Source organism: Hyaena hyaena, unplaced genomic scaffold (assembly GCF_003009895.1).
Source record: "Hyaena hyaena isolate Hyena2069 unplaced genomic scaffold, ASM300989v1 scaffold_993, whole genome shotgun sequence".
In the NCBI taxonomy this organism is placed as follows: domain Eukaryota; kingdom Metazoa; phylum Chordata; class Mammalia; order Carnivora; family Hyaenidae; genus Hyaena; species Hyaena hyaena.
Window position 1 is genome coordinate 510,235 of NW_024081626.1, and position 26,788 is coordinate 537,022.

Sequence of the window (26,788 nt, forward strand, 5' to 3'; positions counted from 1 at the left end):
CCTGATTTTGTGACCTGAATACTAGTGAAGAATAATGGCTTAACGCCCAACATGGAGCCCAATGCAGGGCTTGAACTCAAGAACCTGAGATCAAGACCTGAGCTGAGACCAAGAGTCATATGCTTGAGGAGGGAAGAGTTAAGATGACGGAGTATAATATGGGGACCCTGAGCTTGTCTCCTCCCTGAAATGCAGCTAGATCAGCATCAAACCATTTCAAACATCTAGGAAACTGATCTGAGGATTAATGCAACAATCTGCATACTTGGAGCCAGAGAACATGGCAGGTACTCAGTGTGGAAAGGTGAATTGGGGGACAGAAAAGCTGAAGATACCCAGAGGATAGAGAGCCATTTCCCTGGAGAAAGGACAGAAAGAGAAGAGAAAGGGAGAGAGTGCAGTGCATCAGGATTGTGCAAGAAAAGCACTACCTACAAAAAAGTAACGGGAGAGAAAAGAGAGAGAAAGAAGTGAAAACACTTGCAGGGGACTGGACAAAAAAATCTGTTCCCCAAAACCATTGACAGGGAGAAAGAAGAGGTTTTCAGTACCACCAGGATTTTATAAACAGTGGAGTACAGAGTCTAAAGGTTCAGAGCTCAGTGCCTGGCGGTGCTCTGGTGAGGAAGTAGGGTGAATCCCAGGAGCAGGCAGTGTGGTGTGAGGGGATCTGTGTGCCACAGGGAGAATCAGTTCCCTTGATTGGAGTGCATTTGGTAGAGGCCATATGGCCTCCCTGGAGGACCCTGGAGATCAGCCATGTTTACTGATATTGGAACAAAGACACTGGAGGAAGCAAAACCTGATGCCAGCTATGTGTTATGATTTGCCATAAACTCTGGACCTCTGATCGCGCTAACGTTTTCTGGAGAAGCCAGCACCCAGCCATTGTTCAGCGAGACACTCCCCCAGAGATTTGGAGCAGGTCCAGGCTGCAGGGGTCTCTGAAGTGTGGGGTTATGAAACACAGTCCCATCTGAAATAAACCTGGAGAGATATGCTACCTGCAGGTGGAGAGCTTGGACATGGACAGGGTAGAGGCAGGGAGCCGACAGAGGCCTGAGGCAAAGGAGGGGTGCTTAATCACAAATTGGTGAGGGCATGGGATTCCTGCACCAGAGACTAGGGAGGTGTGTGAAGCCATTTTCACTTCTAGTGCTTACAAGCATGTGTGCACGTTCACAGATCAACCCAGTAAACTAAGCAGCGCCACCAAATGAAGAATAGAGCCATTACACCAAGCCTCACTCACCTGTGCCCTCCACGCACATTCCCCAGAAGACCAGCACAAATCCCCTCCACCAGCTTATTAGTGTACAGACTATAGAGTTCTGCAAAGTTTCGGTGCTAAAGGAAACTGGATATAACTTCATTTAGGTTTCATTCTGTTTGCAGATTTGCTTATTTCTTTTCTTTGCTTCTGGTTTTGCTTAGGTTATTTTCTTTTTTATTTCTTGGATACAAAAAGAGCAAATTTTTCTATTTTTAGTTTTTATTCTATTTTATTTTCTTTATTTTCTTCTTTTTTATTAATTCTTTTATTTAAAAAATTTTAAACTTTTTCCCCCTTCTCTGTTTTCTCTGTTCTATCAACCTTCACTCAACAAGCAGATGGAAACACCCCTAAGACCTAGCTTCCAAATTTATTTGATTTTTAAAATTTTTTTTACTTTTTACTTTTTACTTTTTATCTTATTAATTTTTTCCCTCCAAAATAACAAGATAAAGGAGTTCACTCCAAAAGAAAGAATAGGAAGAAATGATGGCCAGGGATGTAATCACCACAGATATAAGTAAGACGTCTAAACTAGAATTTAAAGTGACTATTATAAGAATACTAGCTGGCAATAAAAATTTTTAGTGCTTGCTCATGTGGCAGGCCATCTCCAAGATGGCCTCCAATGATCCCACCTGCTAGTATTCACACTCTTGTGTAATTATCTCCTTTTGAGTGTAGGTGGCCTAGTATCTTTCTTCTAACCAATAGAGTTCACTAAAGGTGATGAGATACCACTTCTCTGTTTATGCTAAGTAAGATTATAACTTTCATCTTGATGTGAGACTCTTCCTTGTTGGCTTTGATAAAGCAAGTTGCCAAATTTGGGATGCTTTGAGGTTCTATAAGCTTTTAGCACATAAAGACTTCATCCAGGGTGCCTGGGTGGCTCAGTCGGTTAAGCATTCGACTTCAGCTCAGGCCATGATCTCGCAGTTTATGAGTTTGAGCCCCACATTTGGCTCTGTGCTGACAGTTCAGAACCTGGAGCCTGCTTCAGATTCCATGTCTCCCTCTCTCTCTCTGCCCCTCCCACACTCACGCTCTGTCTCTCTCTCTCTCTCAAAAAATAAACATTAAAAAAATTCTACTACTGAAACGATTATTATACTATAAGTTAACTAACTTGGATATTAAATTTTAAAAAATAAGATGACTTGTGTTCTTCCAGTGGAATGCTGGACATTATCTGGAAGACATTTGGGGATTATTAGATTCTACAGGGTTTGTACTTTCCATTATCTTTGGTCAATTTTTCAAATCTCTAGTGATATAAGTTTATGGGGTTTTTTTTCCAATTTTTTATTTAAATTATAGTTTGCTGGGGTGTCTGGGTGGCTCAGTTGGTTAAGCGTACATCCAAATATCTTCACTAAGAGGCAACCAAACTCTAGTATGACTTTTAGCAACATACAACTGTATCCCTAGCATGGCCCTAACTATCCCTTAAAATGCCTGCCTGAGAAATTTCAATACTGCCAGGAAAATTTACTGTCTTTTCTAACCAACACCTAATGATAGGTCCCTAACCTCTCTCTTACAGCATTTTCTAAAAAGGGCTTACAATTATGAATCCTTCCTCTGTCTCTTTGAGATGTATATGTATCTCCTACAACTCTGATGTGTCTTTTTCAAGGACCTGAAAGTAACTGCTTTGAAATATAATTGTCAGGGAGATAGGGCCCCATCTCCCAGGCTCTGTGGGAGCATGGAATCTAACTTTTATCATTGCCAGGTAGCAGACATCGCTGGCCTAATTATACTTACAATGACCAACCTTTTATAATTTTTCACTTCATTGACTCTACTTGAGCCCTCACTTACCCCTCCCCTACTCCTTTTTAAAACAACCAGTCACTTCTGCACAAGTTGGAATGAGGTTTAGAGCTTTCCACTATTGTTAGTAGTTACTGAATAAAATCTGTTCTGACAGCCCACGTAGCAAGGAACTGATAAAAACCTGTGGCAAAACAACCAGCAAGAAAGTGAGGCCCTTAGTCCAACAGCCACAAGAACTGAATTCCACCAACAACCACATGATCTCAAATATGGATTTTTGACTAGTTGACTCATGTGAACATGAGACCCCCAGCCCTGGCAAACACCTTGATCGCAGCCCTGTGAGACACCTTAAAGCAGGTAACTCAGCTAAACTGTGCCTGGACTTCTGACCCACAAAAATTGTGAGATAATAAACGTGTGGGAATTTTTTAGCTGCTTAATTTGTGATAATTTGTTACTTAGCATTGCATAACTAACATACTCTTCCTCTTGGAAGCTTCTAAGAAATTCTCTTTCTTTTTGATATTCTTTTTTAAAATATTTTTTTTAATGTTTTATTTATTTCTAGGAGAGAGAGAGAGACAGCGTGAGCAAGGGAGGGTCAGAGAGAGAGGAAGTGACAGACTCTGAAACAGGCTCCAGGCTCTGAGCTGGCAGTCAGCACAGAGCCCGACGCGGGGCTCGAACCCACGAACCGCGAGATCATGACCTAAGCGAAAGTCGGACGCTTAACCGACTAAGCCACCCAGGCGCCCCTCTTTTTGATATTCTTAATTATTCTTAATTTCACTATTATTATATCTTTCTCTTATCTCCTTTACTCATATCTTTTTAAAAAAATTTTAAGTGTTTTTATTTTTGAGAGAGAGACAGAGTGCAGTTTCCTGTTACTTTGATCTTAATTTGATTGAAAGTGCATATTTAAAATTTTGGTCTGAACACACCTGGTAGCCCAGGTTAAGCGTCCAACTTTTGATTTTGGCTCAGGCCATAAACTCTTGGTTCATGAGGTCAAGCTCTGCATTGGGTTCTGCACTGTAAGTGTAGAACCTGCTTGGGATTCTCTCTCTCCCTCTTTCTCTGCCCCTCCCCGACTTGTACTGTCTCTCTTTCAAAATAAATACTAAGTAACCTTTAAAAAAAAAACTTTAAAAAATAAAACAAAATTTTGGTTTGTTTTAGTAACTGTTCTTCAGATTGTATTGTTTCAGTAATTCCATCTGCTTTCTTCTGAGAGCTGTACTCCTTCAGTTTTTAATTACTGTGGTTTGTGATGTCATATTCCCCTGTTGGTTTTGTGGCTGTTTTACCTGGTGATGTATTTTGGGCAAGGGCCGAAGACCTGACCCTTATCTATGCCATTTCCTAGTAGAATTAAGGAGGGAGTAGGTGGGTTGAGCTCTAGGACAGAGAACTCTAGGGATCCTCAGACCAGTTAATTTTTCCCACTTGCCGCCTCCCCACAAACCAACTCGTCCTGTCAAGGTCTTACTGGACTTAAAGAAGGTGTAATTTTGGAGGAGGCTGTGTCCTTAGACTGTGATCTGTCTTGGGATTTTGAGGAAGAAAGATATAGTGAGATGAACACCTGCATCTCTGAGTAAAATTAGTTTTATTCAATGCCTCACCTCAGCAGTGTTCTTTTGCTGACTTACCCAGAGATCTGGGTTACTTCCTTAAATTTCTTCTGAGTAGACAGACATTGATTGTCCCAAGGCAGTGTGGGAGAGAGACAACAGAAATAATGTAAAACTTCCTTTCTCCCACCTGTTCTTTCACTGTGTCCTCTAACTGTGCTCCACCTCAGACTGTGGCTACCTTCTTAGCCTTGCCCCACACATCATTGTTTTAAGATAGCTTTCAGGGGCGCCTGGGTGGTTCAGTTGGTTAAGCGTCCAACTTTAGCCCAGGTCATGATCTCACAGTTCATGAGTGTCATCCCCGTGTGAGGCTCTGCTGACAGCTCAGAGCCTAGAGCCTCCTTCAGATTCTGTCTCACTCTCTCTCAAAAATAAACAAACATTTAAAAAAACCACACAGCTTTCAGCTCCCTCAGTTTTCAAAATTTGTCTTAGTTCTTAAAATACGTTTCCCTTTTATAATTTAAAGGAATTAGCAACTAATGGTAGTTCATCACTGTAAAAGGATTCAGTGTTATATTATAATTTCCATTCACAATACTTGTAAAGAAAAATCTCTGCTGTATTTATGGTTATTTTCTCTTTTTTATTCTGTATTTTGCTCACTTGTGTCTTTTCATTTTGCTTGGTCAGTTTTGCTAACAGTTTAATTCTACCATTGATCTTATTAAAGAACAGGTTCTGGTCTTGTGAATTTAATGAATTTTTTTATTGTTATATACTTCACTTATTCTTGTTTCTCTTGGTTTTGTTTTTTTTTCAACACTTCTTAAATCGAATGTTTAACTCATTTGTTTTTAATATTCTTATTTTATGACAAATATATTTGTCATTTAATTTCCATCATTTCATCATTAATTCAAGGGTAATTTAGTAATAACTTACTTAGTTTCAAAATGTCTTAAAGCTATTCTGTATTTTCTAAACTTGATTTAATCAATTTGTGGTTGGAAAGCATAGTCTGTAGAGTACTGGTCCTTTGAAACTATTAGGGCTTCCTTTGTTACTTAATACATGGCTTATTTTTATACATATTCTACATATGCTTAAAAAGAACTGGGGTGTCTGACTGGCTTGGTCAGAAGAGCATGTGACTTCCCACATTGGGTGTAGAGATTACTTAAGTAAATTAATTAAAAATATAATGGTGAACTATTCATCAAATGGAGTTATTTACATATCTACGGGCTTGATCTGGTTTATTGTATTGTTTACAAATTTTATATCTTATTTTTTGTCTGCTTCAACTATTACTTTCTTAGAGATGTGTGTTGTAAAATCATCCTTTTCATTTATTGACTTATGAACCTACTCATTTCTGTCAGTTGTCGCTTACATTTGTCAATATATTTTGCTATCAAGATATATATTTCAGGGGTACCTACATGGTGGCCTAGTCAGTTGAGCATCCAACTCTGGATTTTAGTTCAGGTCATGATCATAGAATTGTGAGATTGAGCCCCACATTGGGCTCCATGCTGACTGTGGAACCTGTTTGAGATTCTCTCTCTCCCTCTGCCCCTCTCTCCTGCTCATGCTCACATTCTCTCTCTTAAATATATATATGTTAATATGCTCTAATATATTAATATATGTATATTAATATGCTCTAATTTCTTTTTGGTCTCCCTTTTATCCCTTTATCTATGCTGTTGTTATTTTCTGTGCATCAGTTTCTTTATCTGTAGTAATTCTTACTAGTTGCTAACAGTAAACGAGTTACTATTTGTAAAACACTTGAATAGTGTTTGGCATATGGTAGTATATAAGTAGTTAGTATAACAATGAGTAGAAGTGGTAATTAAAGCCATGGGCATGGCTGAAATTATTTGAAAAAGCATGAAAGCTTGAGAAAATGAGGATCAATGATCAAGAATTAAGAAACTCTTTTATTTAATGGCTGAGAAGGGAGGCATGAACCTCCAAAAAAAAGACTGCATAGTAGACAAAAAAGTAGGAGGAAAACTGAGAATGTATATTCCCAGTGGCACCAGGAGTGAAGGAATAATTAATAATACTGCTGATAATGTATACAATTGTCAAACCACTATTTTGTGCACCTGAAACTAATGTAACATTGTGTGTTAAGTATACTTGGATAAAAATAATGATGAAAGAAGCTTAAGATGAAAAGAAAAATAGTGCTGCTGAGTACAGATCTGAACAAATTGTGAGAAAAACAGCATTAATTGCAACAGTTGATTGAGGGGCTTAATGAGTACAGTGGGCGCTGTGATGTAGCTCCAGGAACTCCCTTGAGGAATAAAGGTCTTATTCCCCAAGTTGCTGGGAATGTTGCCAGCAGACATGTCTCAGCTATCAACCTCCTTGAGTAATTGCCTTGACTAAGGAGATCCTCCTTGCCTCAGGTCATACACTTCCTTGGCAAAGCCTGCATTCCTACTGGGGAGAACTTTGAACGTGCATTGCATTTTAGAGCTCTTTGTGGGATGAGCTAAGGCCTTTGTTGACACAGGGCATCACAACCTAACTTCTCCCTATTCCTATTTTTTTTTTTAGTTTATCTATTTATTTTGAGATACACACACGCGCGTGCGCGCGCGCGCACACACACACACACACACACACACACGGGGCAGAGATAGAGAATCCCAAGCAGGCTCCTCACAGTCAGCACAGAGCCTAATGTGGGCTCAAACCCATGAACCATGAGATCATGACCTGAAGTGAAATCAAGAGTTGGCCCCTTAACCAACTGTGCCACCTAGATGCCCCCCCCCGCCAAATTTTTTAAAGTTCATTTATTTATTTTGAGAAAGACAGAGACAGTGTGGGGGGGGGGGGGCTGTTTTCGAGAGAATCCCAAGCAGACTCCCCGCTGCCAGCACACAGCCTGATGGGGCTCAAACTCATGAAACTGTGAGATCATGCTCTGAGTAAAATCAAGAGTCAGATGCTTAAGGGACTGAGCCATCCAGGTGCCTCTCCCTCCTTCCAATTTTACTTCTTTTTTCTCCTTTCCCCATTTCCTGATCCCTAATAAACTTCCGGCAGACCAAAGAATTTTGCTTCCCAGGCAACTCAATTGGTGACAATGAATTTCATTGATTGAAAGTGATGATGGATAAGGGGATAACTGAGAATGCAAAAAGTAAGAAATAAATGATAAAAACACGGAAGAAGCCAAGAATGGGCAACCTATTCAAATAATTTGCTTTCATCGATATGAGGATGACTGAAATCAAGGCAGTATAAACGGTTCATCACGCTGCCCCCTCTTCAGTATGGGAGATATTTGACTGAAAGATAAAAGCCCGTTAGACATACTGGATTCTGTATCACTGAAACTAACCTTTAACAAAATGTAACAGCAGTTAGAAAGCATTGCTTTCTGTTAATGGATCAGGACATTAAATTCCTTAATCTGTATTAGCTCATTAAGGAGTTAGGGGAATGACTAACCTGCATTTTTAAAAGACGAACAGAAACCTTTGAATTGGCCACCTTATGTCTGTCTTGTAAATATGAACAGTCATATGAACCAGTTTACATTTTTATTGCCTATACCTGATAAAACGATCCTCTAAACCCCTCCTCCGACAACTTCTTTCTAGCCCCAGCTGAACTAGAACGTCTTTACTCTTTATCCCAGAGACTTAACCTGTTTCTCAAGTAAGTTATTTAACAACAGGAATAAAGAGACTCCTGAAAAGTTTTTCTCTGGAACCAAATGAAGGTGCAGAAAAGCAAAACAAAAACAAAACAAAAACCTATATGGGAAGTGAAACTTTTAAAGAATTAACTACTTAACTGTATGTCCATAAATAATAATTTTGACCGAGTCATGAACGTGTGGTGGAGGTAAAGGTTAGGTTAAGAGTAGAGGCAGAGCTTCAAGAAAGAGGAAAAAAAAAAAAAAAACACGATAAACTCCAGGAAGGAGCTATAAATACGCCGCTCGCTACCGGCAGGCGTCTAAAAGGTTCGCACACCACCAGTGCGTGGCGACTCCAAAACAGCCCTCCGACGTCTTTGACAGCACTGGCAGGAAAGAAGAACTTAACTAGCGACGAACACAAAGGCAGAAAATTTATGATTGACCCCGGAAACATTTTATTTTGCGTAGGTATCCTGAGAATATTCTTCTGTGATTCGTTACTTCATCCGGAAGGAGAGCTAGCGAACGTCACTTGCGATTGGATTGTTTTACAAAGGCGGCGCTTTAGCGAGCCAGTCACTTTGGCAACCGGATGTGACGATCGCGGAAGCCGCTGACTGAGCTTTGCCGGGCTGGCAGCTTCGGTGGGCGGGGTCAGCCGAGCGCGTCCGGCGCGAGCTTCTCCTCAGACCCGACAGTGCCGAGGGCGGCGCCATTAAGGCCACGCCTCCGACGCTGACTCCGGTGGCTCGGGAGCGGTGCCGTAGGCTCGCGGGGGTGGAGACTCGGGCGGCTCCTCTCAAAGCCTAGGTCCCGAGCGGCGTCGTCCGCCGCTTCGATCCTTCCGGTTTCTGGTGACTGCGTCGTCTCCTTCCAAAGGCTGGGTATACGCCCCCCTCTGTAGCCTGCCGTCGACCTCTTTTCGGCATCGAAACCCGTCCGAGTTGCTCCGGGACACCAGCAGCCCAACATTCTCTCGCTCTGGTTCTCGCCCCCTGGAGGACCTCGGCCCCCCATTGCCCACTTTCCTGGATGTGCTGGTCCCTCCCACCCCCCCTAAAATGTCCAATAACCTACGGAGGGTCTTCCTGAAACCTGCAGAGGAAAAGTCAGGCAACGCCTCGAAGTGGTAAGTACCGGTTTCGAATCTCGCTCGACAACACCCGCCCCTTGCCCGTCTCTTAGCAGGGTGTCGAGTCGGCCGTCGTTTTCGGACTCTGCGAGTCAAATGAGCTTGACTCCGTAGTGGGAGCGACTGCGGGCCAAGTGCTCGTCACTGGGGGCACCCAGAACCCCCAGAGCGCGCTCCTCTTGGAAACGTAAAGTCTCTTCTTCAGAGCCTGACGCAGGCACGCCTCGGCCGTGGCTCCTCAGGACTCCATCGTCTCAAGTTACGTAGGCGACATAGTAGATCTCCACGGGAGAGGAAATTCAACATGGCCGACGCTCCTATGTGACCAAAACCTTCTGGAAGATTCTTGCGCACTCGCAGAAAAACACGCAGCGCCCAGCACGGTTTAGCAATTGCAACCCAGGTGGCGCTGGACCATCCGTGAAAAGTAGCTAGTGTTTAAGAGAACGAGAAGGAAAGGAAAAAAAATTGTGTAGTTGATGAGTATATGAATTTAGAAACTGAAAAGTGGATCTGGAATGAAGGAATGGATTTTTCACAATTCAGATAATAGTTTTGTATGGCGAGAAAGAAAAGTAGAGAGAGTAATTTTCGTGTAAAATCGATCCTTTGGGACAGAGTGATTGAAGCAGGTGTAATGAGAATGCCATCTCTAATTGGATGTCTCTGTAGAGGAACTATGTTTGACGTAGGGAGATTCTAGTATTTCTGAAGACGTTCGTAGTTGCACATTTACAAAATAGTTTTTCACTGACTCAGTTTTTTTTTTTTTAAGAAAAGGTTATGTTGGTCAAGATGAAGTGAAATGAGAACAAAATTGTTAGCGAAGATCGAATATTTTAAGTCGTAGACTCCATAGTTAGTAGACGTATAATAAGTGGTGAGAAAAAACTTACGGGTCTCTGCAGAAGAAAAGTGTAAAGAAAGCATGGAAATTGAGATATAAAATTCACGGAAGACGATATGTGTTTGAAGAACATCCGGCCGCCTAAATTTAATCATAACTTTGACAGTTACTAGTTGTAAGACTAAGTACCTTCTTTCCAGTCTCCTTTCCAGTAAAAGCACTTAGAGATATTTTAAGAATTAAAAAAATAAGTGTATGTGAAATACTTGGTATAGGAAAACAGAAAATCACTATTTATACGTTTAGCTATTATTATTATAAGATTACAAGTTTGTGTCTGTACAAATTTTATCCCAGGAAGTAGGTTTCTTTTAATCACAAGGAGATACAACACAGAATTATAATAACGACTGAAAAGCATGCCCAATATTCTAAGAAGAAATAACTAAGCACCTTGAGCTAAAACAGTATTGAAGAACTGCGAAGAAAGAACCACTGTGTTTCAAATAGTAAAAAGAGCCAGCTTGTGTGTACGTATATTGTTTGTTGGTTTACTTTTGTTGGAAGCTGGGGGAGAGGCAGAGGTCTTGCTCTGTATAGATAATTCAAAAGTAGAATTACTTTCTAATGATGGTTCCTTTCTTCTCCCTTGTTTTGGTACCTGGATATTTGATTACATCTGACTTACCCTAACTTAACGCATTGTTTTTCAAAATTAGAAATAAGAGTAAGAACTTAACGTTTTTATTACTTGTGTGTTTTAACTCTTTTATCCGGTTTCTCAACCTTTGGCTATCTATATTTGGGATTTTTTAAAACATTACAAATTGAATTATGTTTTGGTTATATTCATAAGTCATTGGGGGTTCATTTACTCATTGGTTTATGCATTGTTTTCATCATCTTTAAATGCATTTATTTCTTCAATCACCGGGGTTTGACATCACATATTTGGGACATTTACCAGATCCCTTTCTGAAGCTATTTGATTCTTATTTTGGTTATTGCTTTGCATTCTGTTCTGCTTTGTAAGTAACAATTTGCATGCTGTACAAGTATAATTTTATAAATCATTTGATTTCTGTTAGCTCTTGAATTTATTGGAAGCTTAGTTTTCATACTTCTCTGGTAATATTTTTGATGGTACTGAATCATTATCTTCATTAACTTAAAATGAGTATATGGTTTTCTTATTTTCTATTGATACTTGGATTTTTCTTGAGTTACTGCTGCTTTTGTAGAGTTTTTCAACATTGCGTTACAGAATGTTTATTGCTTAACGTATTTCCAAATTTACTCTTAGAGTATAAAGGAAAAATCTGGAAGATATTTGTGATAGTAGGCATTAAGCTTATTTAGATTGGGGCTTTATTTACAAAGAGCAAAACAAGAGTTTGAATGGTATAAGTATAAGGAATGTAAACTTTGGAGTTACAGCGACCTAGGTTTATGTCCTAGTTTTACCATTATTATCCGTATAAGTTCAGACATTTTGTTGAAAAATACTCACTGAGTGCCTGCTACGGGATAGACTGTGTTAAATGGAGAGACTGACTAAAGAAGAGGATATGAACCATGCCCATGAAAACCCGCATAGTTTAGGGGAAGATGATGTAATACATTTTAAAATAGCATTCTGCACAGGATGCTGTCAGGGCTTAGAGAAAGGAAATTGTAGAAAAGGTTTTGGGGGAGCACCTGAGTTAGGGAATGTAAATAACAGCTTCCCAGTTAACGATGAATGCAGGCTGTGCCCAAGCAGAGGGAATTGGTAAATAAAGCGCCAGTATGGTTTATTATTAGCTATTGGTATTTTTGTTTGATTCTCTACTATAAGCAGGATAAATAGCTCATAAGTTCTTGGTTTGCTCTGCTAAGTAGAGTAGGCTTCATCTACTGGAGATGACTAAAGATTTTAAGAAAAGGATTGTCACTTCCCATGTGCATTTTAGATAACTGATGGCGGTGTGGATTTGGGAACGAGGGATCAGGCGTATAAAGATTCTACTTAAGTTGTCCTTTCAGAGATTCTGAAGGCCTGAACTAGCTGATATAGAATAAGGGTTGGATTCAGAGAAATATGAAAGGGAAAATAGGCACGGGAAATCAATTATAATGTCAGTTCTCTCGATAGATATTGGTAAGTTAATGGAGATGGGGAACACTCCAAAAAAATGATCGCAGAGGTATTTGAATTTGAAACTGAGGCAGAGTCAGAGCTGAAAATAGAGACTTGAGTCATCTGCTTAGATAATAAAAGCCTGTAATAAAAGCCTGTGATTATACACCTCTCAATAATAAGAGCTGGGATATGACTGGCAATTGGCTTCTGTCTGCTCTTAATCCTTTGTTCTTAAAAGGGGAGCTACAATGAGTGTCCTCAGCAGCAGGCTTGATTTAGTTAGAAACGTAATGTTTCATTGTTAGTTTATTATGCATTTAGTTTTGTACCTTGTAAGTGTTCTTCTCTTTACTATTTGGGTGTGTAAGAAAAAGACATCGACGTGTATACCTTACAGGCTAACTGAAATCTGTTTGTCATTAATCTCTCACTTCATGCAGTTGAATTTTTTGGACCCTGTTATGTTGGCTTTATGTTAAAATAAATACAAGAAAATACATAGATGGGATTGCCCATGGGAGCATGTAATTCTGCATAAGTTATTTAATATTACCAAACCTCAAACTACAAAATGGTAATGGCAATACTCACATTACTGGGCTGTTTGTTAGGATTAGAGTTAATGACAACTATTTATAATAATGTATCTATTATGTATATAATATTATATGGTATATAGTATTGTATATATTGTCACATTATGTATATTGTATACGTACATAATGTTAAATCATAGATAGTAAGATGGAAGAAAAGGTCTTTTAGCTGTTGAAAAAATACATTTTGCAAATATATCTGCAAAATGTTCAATAGCCTGTGAAATTTTTATCATTCCATTTCTTACTTGTGAATGTTTTATGTTGATATTAGAATTTTTTAAAGTGTCAGAACTTATATAAGTATGTTTAATATACTTTTAAATTAAAGTTCTCATACCTTTTTATTAAAGTTCTTACATTGTCAAAAATTATCTGATTCACTTACTTATTCTTGGACACCAATTGTATATTTTAGTGGAATATGATAACTTGCATTTATTGGGAACTTATCATAATTCCAGCCAATCATTTCATTTGCTTCTTATAGCAAGCTTTATCATCCCCATTTTGCTAATGAAGAAATATATTCAAAGGGTTTAAGTGAATTTCTTAAAATGTATTAACTAATAATTCGAAGAGCCAAGATTAGAAGCCTGTAATTTTTCTCTTGTATTCCTCTTTTACCTTTCAATGTCTTAAACTGTTACTGTTTTTCCAGTGTAGTTTCTCAGTTCAGATACCAATTGATTTAAAGGAATTAACACGTTGATGATTTTTTGAAATCTTTAAGTGAAAAACTAGAGCATGGGATGCAGAATCTGGTTCTAATTTTAGTTCTAACCTTAGCCTGCAGAATATGATTTTTAAGAAAACAGAATCTTTATAAGGTTTTAGTTATAGTTACTCTCATGGAAGATCTCTTCTAGATCTGAAAAAAAAAAGTGTATTGATTAGAGAAGGGTGGATTTCACCCTGATTTATTATTCCTTTCCTTAGCATTTTGCATTTCAGTTTTAATATTTAGAACTTATTCATTTGTTACTAGGAAGTCATGTGTGTGTGTTTATTTTTAATGATGACTTGCAGGAGTTAATTCAGCTAAAATTATTGCTTACAATGTACCAGTTACTCTCTCAGGTGTAGAGGATATACGTGTGAATTGGATAACTTATCCCTAAGGGATTTAAGTCTCTGGTAGATTATGTGAATCTCTGTTGATAAAATGACATAGAACAAACTGTATTTTCCTTCCCCTTTTGAAGGGGAAATGGAAGAGAAGAGTCTAATCAGTGATTAGACTTGAAAATAGTTTGTGTAGTATAAATGTTTTCTGTAAAGCAGAAACCTAGATACCATATAATCAAGTATGTGAATGAAGTATAAGAAGCCTGTGTCATTTGTTTAAAAACTACACTAATTAAAAATGTGCATGCCCATATGCAAATGATTATAAAAGCATAGGTTCTGCTCTTTGAAGCTTTTAATTTGAGAGCTAGATATTACTGATAAGTAAAGTGCATAAATAAGCCAAACAAGACTAAAGGAAAGGTATTAAGACAGTTCAGTTAAAATAGAGATTTGAAAAGGCTACATTATTTTTCATATAATTTTTTGAGGCCCTAATCTACTTGTTATTGGGAGAACAATTACAAAGCAAACGATATAGCCTCTAACTAAGAAAAACAGTATTTTATTCATTTTTTAGAAGGCATTGTATAACTCCTAGCATTAGTTGCACTAGTGGGAGTGGTTTATGGATTTCAAGTTGGAAGAAATTAATGTTTGATTGACTTGCAAATATTTCATGGGGAAGATGAAATTGATCCTCAATTTATAGCTATGTTTTAAATTGCTGGAGAAGAAAAAAAATAACCTGAAGAATACTTGAAGTAAATGCTGTACATGGGATAATCCAGAATGGCAAAGATACCTCTCTGGGAAGATCAGAGTTTTTAAATTTAGAAGTTAGAGATGGTACTGGTGTAGAGATTGGTTATCTAGATTTTAGGTAATTTTCAAGTCAAGCTGAATTGGCAATGATGTATTATTGGAACTTTGAGAAAGGAGGTAACAGGATGAAAACAATGATTTATTCTGCCAGAGATACATAATAGTATTGGCTGCAGTCAGAAAAACTAGTTTAAAAGTCACAGCAAGATACAGGAATGAGATAATGAGGATGAGACAGGTCTTAGGTAATGCATGTCTGATCTAGGTAGTGGAAATGGCAATGAGGAAGAAAGAGAAGAATGAGTAAGAGCTGTAAAAAGGAAAAAAAAAACCTTTACGGATGTAGTGATTCATTCACTATACATTTATTGAATGTTTACACTTTGTAAACATATATACAAGGCACTCTAGGTGAATCAGAGGTAAATAAGGGTGATAAAGGTGTCAAGAATGAGTAGGTGATTTAAAAAACCAAAGTGACTTGGGAGATAATAGTACTGACATGACTAGATGGTAGGATAGAGTAATAGTTTTCAGTAGAGAGTAATTTTTACTTTAAAGTCATGGTTTAAAAAAAAAAGTCATGGCATTAAAAGTGAAAGATCTTGGTAGAGCATAACAAATATGGAACCAAGGCCAATATTAGGGGATAGGAGTAATGGATATAACTGTGAGGCTTATTGAAAGGAGTAGTTGAAGGAAATAGTGCAAGCAATTGACGCAGTTGTTGAAACAGTTGGTATAATATTTAAGGAAGAATGTCTTGAAGGAGAAACAGGGTGAAGAATTGTGCTTTGGGGAATAGTCATAGTTGGATGCTTAAAATGCAGAATAAGAAAGAAAACATTAAGAAAAACAAGCAACTTGTACATAATGGAAATCATGTTAGGTAGCTGTTTATGATGGATAATTAGCTAGCTAGCAGTGTCCATTTCAGCAGGGATCCCATAGAGATTGAGGATAGAATAAAGACAGATTTAACTGTGAGAACATATCTGGTGATCTTTGAGAATGAAAGTTAGTAGAATAATGGGAAAGCAAATAGACTGCAGAGGAGAGTGAATTTTGAGACAACTTTTTGGCATATCAGTGATAGGAAGTTGGTAGATGGCAGAAGTTAATTGTGGTTCATTAACATCATTACCAACTTCGTGTCATCAAATTTGGCACATAGATCTCAATCATTTCTTTAATCTTACATGACTTTAACATCTATATGAATAATCTCTTTGTCATCTGGTCTTTCAGTACAGAGTTCCCCCCCCTCCCCCATTGATCGCCATTCATCCATTTCTGTAGTTCTGGTTGTCAGATAAAATTGCATGTGTGCAATTCTTGATTCAGGCATCCTCTTTTTTTAAACATCAGTTGCTATATTTCTAGTTTGCTTATTTAAATACTCCCATTCTGATTGTTTTCTAACTTTATCTGGCCCTCCAGTCCAATAATCCCTTTAATTTCTCCTTACACTTTCACCTTTTGTGTTCTTATTTTCTTCTCATCCTGTTTAGATTCTGTAAATCATTTTAATAATTTTTACCAATATCATAAACTCTTTTGTTTCTCTTTGAGTTTTTTTCCCCCAGCCATTCTTCTAAAGCCACCCCGGCCCTGAATTTGCTTTCTCTTTGCTTATACCCAGTGAAACAAGAAAATCTCACAAGAGCACAGATTGGTCTCACTACGTATAGCCTTGGGCCATCAGCACTACCTGATGACCGATTTTGTCTGAGGTCATCTTGTTCTCTTTTAAAGACTGTTTCAAATCTTTTTGTTTTGCCTCAGATTTCTATTTTTGCTCCTATACTTAGCATATGCTGTAATGCTTTTTTCACAGAAAAATAAAAGCCATTATATTAGAATTACCTCAACCTCTTGACACCAAAGCTATAAACTTAACTGCAGATGTGCCTAACCTCTCTTTCAGTGGCAGTGGAAGAAGGTATTTCTTTACCCCCTTTAAAGTTCAGTTCCTCTACCTGGCTGCTAGTTCCCATTTCCTATCTCCTTATCAAAACTTACATTCATTTAGCCCTTCTATCCTCTTCCACTTGACAACTCATATGCACATTAACATATGCTCTGGTTCATCTAACCTTAAAAAGAGAAAAAAAATCTCTTATTTGCCCCCATTTGCCTCCATCTACTTACCAGTCTTTATCTTCCCTTTTGCAGTAAAGTTCTTAAAAGCTGGCTGTATTTTCTATCTTAATATCCTCCAGAACATTCCCCCCCCCACCAAACTACTCTTTTAAAGCCCTTATTGACCCTCATACCACTCATGCAAGTACATTTTTTTTTTTAAATTATAGGGTAAATATTCTCCTCTTGAGTTTATTTTTTTTTTAATTTATTTCTAGGAGAGAGAGAGAGACAGCGTGAGCAGGGGAGGGTCAGAGAGAGAGGGAGTCACAGACCGAAACAGGCTCCATGCTCTGAGCTGGCAGTCAGCACAGAGCCTGACGCGGGGCTCGAACCCATGAACCACGAGATCATGACCTAAGAGAAGTCGGACGCTTAACCGACTAAGCCACCCAGGCGCCCCATGCAAGTACATTTTTAATTTACATCCTATTTGACCTTTCAGAAAGTTTTAAATAAGATTTCTCAGGGGTGTCTGGGTGGCTATTGGTTAAGCATCGAACTCTTGATTTTGGCTCAGATTATGGCCTTGTGGTTATGAGACTGAGCTGGTATTAGGCTTCACGCTGAGTGTGGAACCTGCTTGGGATTCTCTATCTTTGCCCTTACCCTGCTCATGCTCACTTGCCCTCTCTCTCTCTCTCTCTCTCTCCCCCCCAAAACAAACAAACAAATAAACAAACTTTAAAAAAGCCACCGACTGGGTGGCTCAGTCGGTTGAGCCTCTGACTTCCGCTCAGGTCCTGATCTCAAATTCTCACATTTGTGGGTTTGAGCCCCACCTTGGGTCTGTGCTGACAGTCAGAGCCTGGAGCCTGTTTTGGATTCTGTGTCTTCCTTTCTCTCTGTCCCTCCCCTGCTTGTGCCCTGTTTCTTTCTGTTTCTCAAAAAATAAAATAAAACGTTAAAAAAAATTTTTTTTAATAGAATTGCCCAAGATTTTTGAAACTGTCTTCTTTGGCTTCCATTGCATCAGAATCTCTTGGTTTTCTTTCTACTACTCAAAGAAAATGGGAAACTGCTGAAATATTTTAAGCAAGGAAGGGCCAGCTTTAGTGTGCTGAAAGCTTTCAAAGGGAGAGGATGTGGCTGAAATAAAGACACCCAGTTATGGGGCGGCTGGGTGGCTCAATTAGTTAAGCTTTCCACTTCAGCTCAGGTCATGATCTCAAAGTTCATGTCTCTACTGTCAGCACAGAGCCCACTGTCCACCCTCCCCCTTCCCCTCCCCCACTTGTGCTACACCCCCCAAAATAAACATAAAATAAAAAGACCAGTTATGAAGCTGCTATAATAGTCCAAGCCAGAGATGATGTTTGCTTGAATTAGAATGAAGACAGATGATTTGGAAAGAATTGAAAAGATCAAGGGAAATTTAGGGGATAATATCGACAGGATTTTGTGGTGGATTGAATACAGACAGTTAGAAAACAGGAGATTGCTTTTTCTGATTTAGGTATCTGAGATAGATGGTATGCTGTTTATTATAGAAAAAAAAAACACTGGACAAAACCATGTTGAGCTTTAGATGCATTTGAAATTATTAATGGAAATGTCATAAGGGAAATTGGATATGTAAGCCTAAGTCTCAAAAGAGCTAAGATATAAATATTTTATTTTATTTATTTATTTTATAATATTTTTATTTATTTCTAGGAGAGAGAGACAGCATGAGCAGGGGAGGGTCAGAGAGAGAGGGAGACACAGACTCAAATAGGCTCCAGGCTCCGAGCTGGTAGTCAGCACAGAGCCGGATGCGGGGCTCGAATCCACGAACTGTGAGATCATGACCTAAGCGAAAGTCGGACGCTCAACCGACTAAGCCCCCCAGATGCCCCGATATAAATATTTTAATTGTTGCTGTGTAAATGATAATATAATTGAAGTCATGCACATAAAAAAAGTAATTAGGGAAAGCCTACAGAGTAGGGAGAGAATTCAGTCTCAGCTTTGGTGAATTCTAGTATTTGAAGGTTGATTTAAGTAGTATGTATAAGTTGACAAGAGTGAGGAATCATTACAGAAGTAGGAGAATTTCATATATAGGAAACCTTGGGAAGAGAATATTTTAAGAAAAGGAGGAAGCATTTTTGTTTTCATCGAAATGTAGTGTATCATTTATCTTAATGATAATTGCCTATTTACATGCCCATGCAACCAGCAGTTTAAGCTCTTTTCCGGACTGTGGGTTGACTAGCTTGGAGGCAAGCAAACATTTTCTGTGAAGGTCCAAATAGTAAATATTTCAGATTTTGTGTTCCATGTGATCATCTCTAGTGTAACTGCTCAACTCTGCTTTTGTAGCATGCGTGAGAGCAGTCTTTACAGTAGTACATTAAAGATGAGTGTGACTGTGTACTTATAATAAAACAATTTATGGATACTGATATTTCAATTAAAGTTAAATAAGTTCTAGTCTAGTTTATTGGGGGGGGGGACTTGATGAAGGTAGGCTTTTGTCTTTAAGTCCTGAAAGCAAGAATTCTTACTTCATGTTCATGCTTCTCTTTAGAGATAATGTACTAAAAGTAAATTTAACATTTCGAAGCACTGTCAAGTGGCTAAAAAAAGTTTTAAATATTTAAAAAGACACAATTATATTATTTTGGGTTGCGGAAAGGTAAAATGGTTGTTCCAGGGCTTCCTAGAATACATAGAATTTTTGGCTTTGATTTTAGTAATATTTAAGGTTTTAAAAATGCCTACTGTCAGTAAAACACACCTTTATATCATTGAGAGTTCTAATTATTATTATTATTTGTCTTAGAGTTTTGTTTTCATTTGATCTCTGTCATATATGGCCACACTGTCAGTTGGACATGAACTCTGCATTTATATTGCTAGAATTTAGCATGAGAGACAGTCGATAGGCAAATGAATAAAAAGATTAATATATATTGACAAATTATAATATAGCATGAAGGAAATTATAACTAAGTAGCTAATTATAAGCTAATTTTGAAAGAAGGGCACAAACAGTTAAGGTGGTCAGAGAATATCTCTCTTGAGAAGTATCATTTATGCTGAGACTTGAGTTATATGGGTGGGAGAAGACAACCTATGTAGAGAGATAGCATGTGTGATGACTCTGAGTCCAATAAGGGCTTAGTGTTTTCCAGGAACCAAAAGGTGGTTTTAGTCATAAATAACTTGAGATCTCTGCATTTAAGAAATCTTCTAAATTGATTATATGACAGATTGGTATATTTTGGATTTTTTAAAAATCAGATAATCTGTACTAAGATATGGCTCATAAGTATCAGGGTCAAAATTGGCTAGGTAAAAAAAAAAAAAAAAATCCCAGTGTGTTCCACATTCACTGAAAATTATTTAGCTGAAATGGTGTTGCTATTATGTGTATGGATTGACAGACAGAGAGTTGGAACTAATGTGAGTAATTTCCATACCAAGGGCTGTTTATCACCAAACTTCAAATGTGCTGAAACAATAAGTCAAAGAAGAAAATGGTTCCTACATGAGTAACTCCATTTAGTCTTCAAAAATGTGGCACACTAAGGTATCATCATAAGAAATGCCTTAAACAAAAGAAGAATGGCTGACAGTAGGACTTGTGAGTCATTGTCAGTAGAAAGCACAGAACAGGTTGAATAGAGGGCAGAAAAGAGTGAGGGAAATAGAATAAACATAAATGGAGGTGAAATGAGAATCCTGGTGAATGAGGGTAAAGGAGGAGAACAAGAGGGAAGAATTCAAGTAAAAAGAGAAGGGAGGATGCTCATAGCTTAAGAGGAACATAGTCTAGTAGGCATAATTTTATACGGGGTAAAACCTTACAAGAGTTTAATTTACCCATTGCTTAATCATATGAGAAATTCTAAATCAAAGCTGATCATTATCTTTGATTGTCACTTCTACTTCAAAATCTGTTTTGCACTAGTTCACTTTGAAAACTCAAAAGTGACAAATGATATACTTTTATCATATTTTATAAATTTTTATCTTTTTAAAATAATACTTGCAAATATTTGTTTTTAAATAAAATGTATATACCGTCTAGTATGTTGTATTTATTTATTTACTCAATGTTCTTTTAAGTGTTTCAGGCTGCATGTACCAAGTAGTTCAGACGATTGGCTCGGATGGAAAAAATCTTCTGCAATTACTTCCAATTCCTAATTCTTCTGGAAATCTTATACCGCTAGTTCAATCTTCAGTCATGTCTGATGCTTTGAAAGGGAATACAGGAAGCCCAGTTCAAGTTACTTTTCAGACTCAGATTTCCAGCTCCTCCACAAGTGCATCAGTTCAATTGCCCATTTTTCAGCCAGCCAGTTCTTCAAACTATTTTCTTACAAGAACAGTAGATACAGCAGAAAAAGTTAGAGTTACTTCTGTGGGAACTGAAAATTTTACCTCATCAGTTTCTAAAGTTCAGAGTCATGGTGTGAAAATTGATGGACTCACCATGCAAACATTTGCTGTTTCTCCCTCCTCAACACAAAATGATTCACCTTATATTTTAGTAAATACTCAGAGCCTTCCAATGACTGTGAAGTCTCCAGTTTTGCCTTCTGGGCATCATTTACAGATTCCAGCCCATGCTGAAGTGAAATCTGTACCAGCGTCTTCATTGCCTCCTTCAGTTCAGCAAAAGATACTTGCAACTGCAACCACAAGTACCTCAGGAACAGTTGAGGCCTCCCAAATACCAACCGTTATTTACGTATCTCCTGTAAATACAGTGAAAAATGTAGTTACCAAGAACTTTCAAAACATTTATCCAAAACCTGTTACAGAAATAGCAAAGCCAGTGATACTAAATACCACACAAATACCAGTGAATGTTGCTAAAGAGACACAATTAAAAGGTGGTCAGCATTCTCAAGCTGCTCCTGTGAAATGGATTTTTCAAGAAAATCTACAGCCTTGCAGTCCATCTCTTGTTCCTGTTAAGTCTTCAAATAATGTGGCTTCAAAGATTTTAAAAACTTTTGTAGATAGGAAGAGTTTGGGCGATAATACCATAAATATGCCAGCATTGAGCACTGTCAGTCCTAGTGGGACACAATCCAAAAGTATGCCTATTAAAGATAATGCTTTGGTTATGTTTAATGGGAAAGTCTATCTGTTGGCTAAAAAGGGGACAAATGTTTTGCCGTCACAAATTGACCAACAGAATTCTGTTTCTCCTGATATTCCACCGAGAAAAGATACATCACAGATAGTGAGTTCAAGCCCAGTCACAGAAATATCCAGAGAGGTTGTAAATATTGTTTTGGCTAAAAGTAAATCTTACCAGATGGAAACAAAATCACTCTCAAATACTCAGCCTGCTTCCATGATCAATCTAAGGGCAGAGAAGAATAAAAAAGTGGAGAAACCATCTCTTTCTACCCCAGACCCACATAATATGAATCAACCCATTAACTACTTAAAACAGAGTAAGATTTTATTCACAAAGCCAGACTTTCCAGATGGATTTAGTACAGTACAGAATGCCCCCAGAAAAGGAAATACCATCCAGAGCATAGAGAAAATAAGTTCCTCTGTTGATGCAACAACTATTACTTCACAACAGTGTGTTTTCAGAGACCAAGAACCAAAGGTAATTTTCCCATGTCAGGGTGTTCTTTTTCTCTGTCTATATAGAAAATTTTTCTTTCTTAATTCTCAAAGTTAGTTACCTATGATGCCTCTTTCCCCCTTCTTCTCCCATCCTCCACTCCATCACACACATACCATACACACATGTATGCTTAATTAAGTCAAAGCTTTCATCTGAAGGAAATGTTTGAGGAGGATAATTGAGAGAGTCCAAGCAGTATCTCTCTCTTAAATCATTTGGCATGCCAAATCTTTAAAACAAATCAAACAAACAAAAAACTCACAGAGCAAGAAGGTTTATTGGTGAAAGATAATGTGAATTCAGAACTTGGGAAATTTTTGTGTCTGTACATATATTTATTACTGTTAGTATGTGAAAAGATCGATATTATGCATATAGGAGAGCTGGGTTTTTTGTTTGTTTATTTTGTGATGGTAGGGAAATATCTGGCAGTTTTTTAGGTAGAGGGTAGAAGCGGGTAGGGTGGTGCTAATTAGTACCTTTCAGTCATTTGTGAAAAAGGATTTATCAACATTTTTGGTTTTGTTTTGTTTTTTAAGTAGACAAGTTTCCTTTTTTTTTTTTAAAGCCCTTCTTTCTGACTCTTTAATTATTCAACATATCCACATAGTTACCTTTCTTTTCTACTTAAGATGTGTGTGTCTGTGCTCACTAAATATTTATGCCCACTCTTTCCTTACTTAGAGGTCTTAATAATGTCAGTGTTTCTCCCCTTCCAGAGATATAAAGGAGGTAAATTCTGAAGTTTAAGATTGATTAAAGGCATAAGACTTTTCCAGAAGACTACAACTTCCAACTAAAGTTATATAGATTATTTTTTAACTTGTCATTAGTCTGTATTCTTATTTCATTTGTTAACCTTTTTAGTACAAGAAAGCAAAGTAAATGAGAGATTGTGGAGGAACAGTTTAAGTCTGTACTCAGTTAAATTCATTTTTTTGAGTGTGGGTGGTAGGGCAAGGGTAATGCAAACCAACCATTTAGGACTTTAGAGCATGACTTTTTTTTTTTTTTTTTTTAAGTAAGAGGAGACGATCACCTAGTTGCCAGTCTGATGAAATAGCTTAAGTAATTGGCAGTATTGTTTGTGTGTTTTGTTTTCTTAATTGCAGATCCAGAATGAGATGGCATCAACATTAGAAAAAGTTCCTCAAGAAAGGAATGACAAGAACCATTCCCAAAGAGGAAGCAATAAGGCATCACATGTGAAGAATGATGCTGAATTTAAAAAGTTATTTGGTCTCACTAAAGATTTGAGAGTGTGCCTTACTCGGATTCCTGATCATTTGGGCTCTGGAAAAGGTTTTGATTCCTTCAGCAGTTTGGTGAAGAGCAATACTTACAAACAGACAGAGTTTATAGAGAAGGAGGAAAAGAAAAAGCAGGTAATACATTTTTAGTGTCCTTTGTAGTTACTACAAATGTTCATGAGTGTATTTTCTTGATTTGTTTTTTAGTCTTGTGCATTAATATGAATGGTAGTTGTCTTCAAATTGGCATATATGTATATATTATACCAAATCAGTGTTAAAGAGGACCATATATACAAAGGTAAAAGTGTATCTCCAGTTAATAGGAGGTGTTTTAAGTCTTTTTATTCACCTGTTTATTGTTTTCCATCAAAAAATTGTAAGAAAATGGCCATAACTTTTTAAACTTGCTATCCTACTTTGAAGAACATATTTAAAATAAATAATCCAAGTATAGGGAAGATACAAGCATGCAAATGTTCATTGCAGTATCACCCTTAAAACAGACATTTAAAAAAAAACAAACTTGGTCAATAATGATGAAAAAATAGTCCCTATGACTTTGCCTATTTTACTTAGAAATATAGCATTATTATACTATGTGATATTCTGAACTTTAGATCAGAGACTGGTCAACCATTCCCAATGAAAATCTTCCATATAATATATGTGCCTACTGTGCAAAAGGAGACAAAAAATTAAGTCAGTTCCGTTTCTCAAGCTCTTTATAAGTGGCTGGTCTAATATTGAAGCAGGAAAATGTGAATTAAGCAATTTAGTCTCAGTGAATATCATTAGGACATTGCTGTTCATTTTAATATCGTACAGTGGTAAACAACTTTTTGCTATAGTGTTCAGTCTATTTTGTTGAGTTGAATTTAATTGATAAGTATTTCTCACCTGCAAATACTTTGTTAAAAATTTGAGAGCTTACTGTCTATGTGGCAATAATTTGTTTTTCTTTTGAAATCTTACTCAACTTAACAACAGGGTTTTGATAAGAAACGAAAAGCAAAAATCATTAAAAAGATGGATCGCACAAAGAAGAAAAAAACTGAGAGTGCTTATAACACAGCTCTAAACGGAGGAACTAATGTTACCAATTCCCAACTTGTCAACAGTATTTTACCAACTTCAGATGTATCACACCATAACATTCTTACAAACCTCAACAAAACTAGAGAAGAAAAGACAACTGAGGTTGAACACTGTACCCCTGAGAACCAGGAAAAAGGCACATTGAGTTCAAATGCAGCTTTTGAACAAAGCCATTCTTTTAATAAAAATTTTACTGAAGATATTTTTCTCATGGCACCACCAGAGTTAGAGGAAACCATTCGAGATGAAAAAATAAGAAGACTTAAGCAAGTGCTGAGAGAGAAAGAAGCAGCTCTTGAAGAAATGCGAAAGAAGATGCACCAGAAATAATAAAATGTTGCTCTTTTTAAAGACTGCAATGAAATAGCTGCATTTTTTTCCATATACTTTTGCATTAAGTTAATTAGAGATGTATTAAGGTGTTCTTTGCATATGAAACTTGTTTTTTCATCAGTTGATTATTAAGTTTTATTTAAGGACTACAAAAAAGGTTGATTAACATGACTTGTGAATAATCTACATGGGGTATCTGAATCTTTGTCTAGATACCTTTTTTTGGAAGGAAAAATTTTCTATTTTTCTATTATTTTAATTAGAAATCCCCAAGTTTGAATATTTGTGCAGAGTTCTTGTTATTGTATGTATGCATCTTATAGTTGAACCACTCAGGTGTTATTCCAACAGTAGATAATTATTGTATACTATTGAAATTATACAATCCAGGAGAGGAAATCGGCTCTAAACTTAGCTTTGCCAATGGGTTTATGTATGTACTCACTTAGTCTCTATCCATAAAATGATACAATTGTTGTCATTTTTTTTCAGTTTCATGGAAGAAAATATGTAATAGCAGTATTTAAATATCTGAACATTTCTCGAGAGTTAAGGGATACTTGTTTTGTGGCTTTTACAAAGTAGTTTTGTATAGTCCAAAATGGGTTTTAGAATTCAGGCTATACAATGTTTGCTTAAAGTGATACATTTATATTCCTAGGCAAATGGTTTTTCTTCTTTTTTTTTTTTTTTTAGTATGTACATATGTAACATGGTATGAAAATTAAATCTGAACAGTGGCCACATTTAATACTTTTTAAAATTGTAAAATGTTTTCTTAATGGAGGCAAACATTTTTCTGTCTGGTTTTGTTTGATTCAGAGAATTTGGGATTTGTGTGTGGATAGGGATTAATGGGAAGGAGGAAAAGTGTACCAAAAGAAAGATGAATAAATCGCTGGAAGTAAGGTCACATACAGCCTGTGCATACTGAGAAGTGAGTAAAACAAATGCAAACTGATCAACTAAATTCTGCCTTTTAGATTTTTTGTAACAGTTTTATTGAGATACTCCACTTACCATAAATTCACTCTTTAAAAAGTGTACAGTTCGGTGGTTTTTATTGTAGTCACATAATTGTGCAACCATCAACATGACCTAATTTTAGGACATTTTCTTCACTCACTTCAAAAAACCTCTTACCTAATAGCAGTCACTGCCCAGACCCTCCTACTCCTAATCCTAGGCAACCACTAACACACTTTATGCATTTGCCTTTTGTGGAAATTCATAAGTGTGGTATGAGTCATTCAGTGTTTTTTTATTTCATTGGTTTCTTTCACTTAGCTTAAAGTTTTCAAGGTTCATCTGTGCTGTAGAATGTATTAATATTTAAATCTTATTTAAATTGCTGAATAATAATCCATTGTATGAATACACCACACTTTGTTTTCCATTCATCTGTGTATGGATATTTGGGTTGTTTACATTTTTGGCTACTAGGATGTTATGTTGCTATGAATGCTAGGGT

The 26,788-nt window shown here is 37.2% G+C and overlaps 1 protein-coding gene across 4 annotated transcripts; it reads left to right on the forward strand.

The window, feature by feature from the left end:
• The first annotated feature begins 9,016 nt into the window (after positions 1 to 9,016).
• Positions 9,017 to 26,363, forward strand: LRIF1 (ligand dependent nuclear receptor interacting factor 1). Of its 4 annotated transcripts, none has more exons than XM_039221651.1 (4): positions 9,017 to 9,446; positions 21,106 to 22,615; positions 23,749 to 24,021; positions 24,877 to 26,363. In XM_039221651.1, the coding sequence occupies exons 1-4, from the start codon at positions 9,379 to 9,381 to the stop codon at positions 25,312 to 25,314; spliced, it is 2,289 nt and encodes a 762-aa protein (XP_039077582.1). In that variant the 5' UTR covers positions 9,017 to 9,378; the 3' UTR covers positions 25,315 to 26,363. The 4 variants fall into 4 exon arrangements, with proteins under 4 accessions (XP_039077582.1, XP_039077585.1, XP_039077584.1 ...); XM_039221653.1 differs by having other exon boundaries at positions 9,374 to 9,446; positions 21,114 to 22,615; XM_039221652.1 differs by lacking the exon at positions 9,017 to 9,446 and adding an exon at positions 9,628 to 10,826.
• Positions 26,364 to 26,788: the final 425 nt, after the last annotated feature.

Bases quoted from the DNA above. Each gene is read 5' to 3' on its own strand.
- LRIF1 (XM_039221651.1), top strand. From the start codon at position 9,379: ATGTCCAATAACCTACGGAGGGTCTTCCTGAAACCTGCAGAGGAAAAG. The intron at 9,447-21,105 runs GTAAGTACCGGT...TGTTCTTTTAAG, and splicing joins TCAGGCAACGCCTCGAAGTG to TGTTTCAGGCTGCATGTACC. The intron at 22,616-23,748 runs GTAATTTTCCCA...TCTTAATTGCAG, and splicing joins TCAGAGACCAAGAACCAAAG to ATCCAGAATGAGATGGCATC.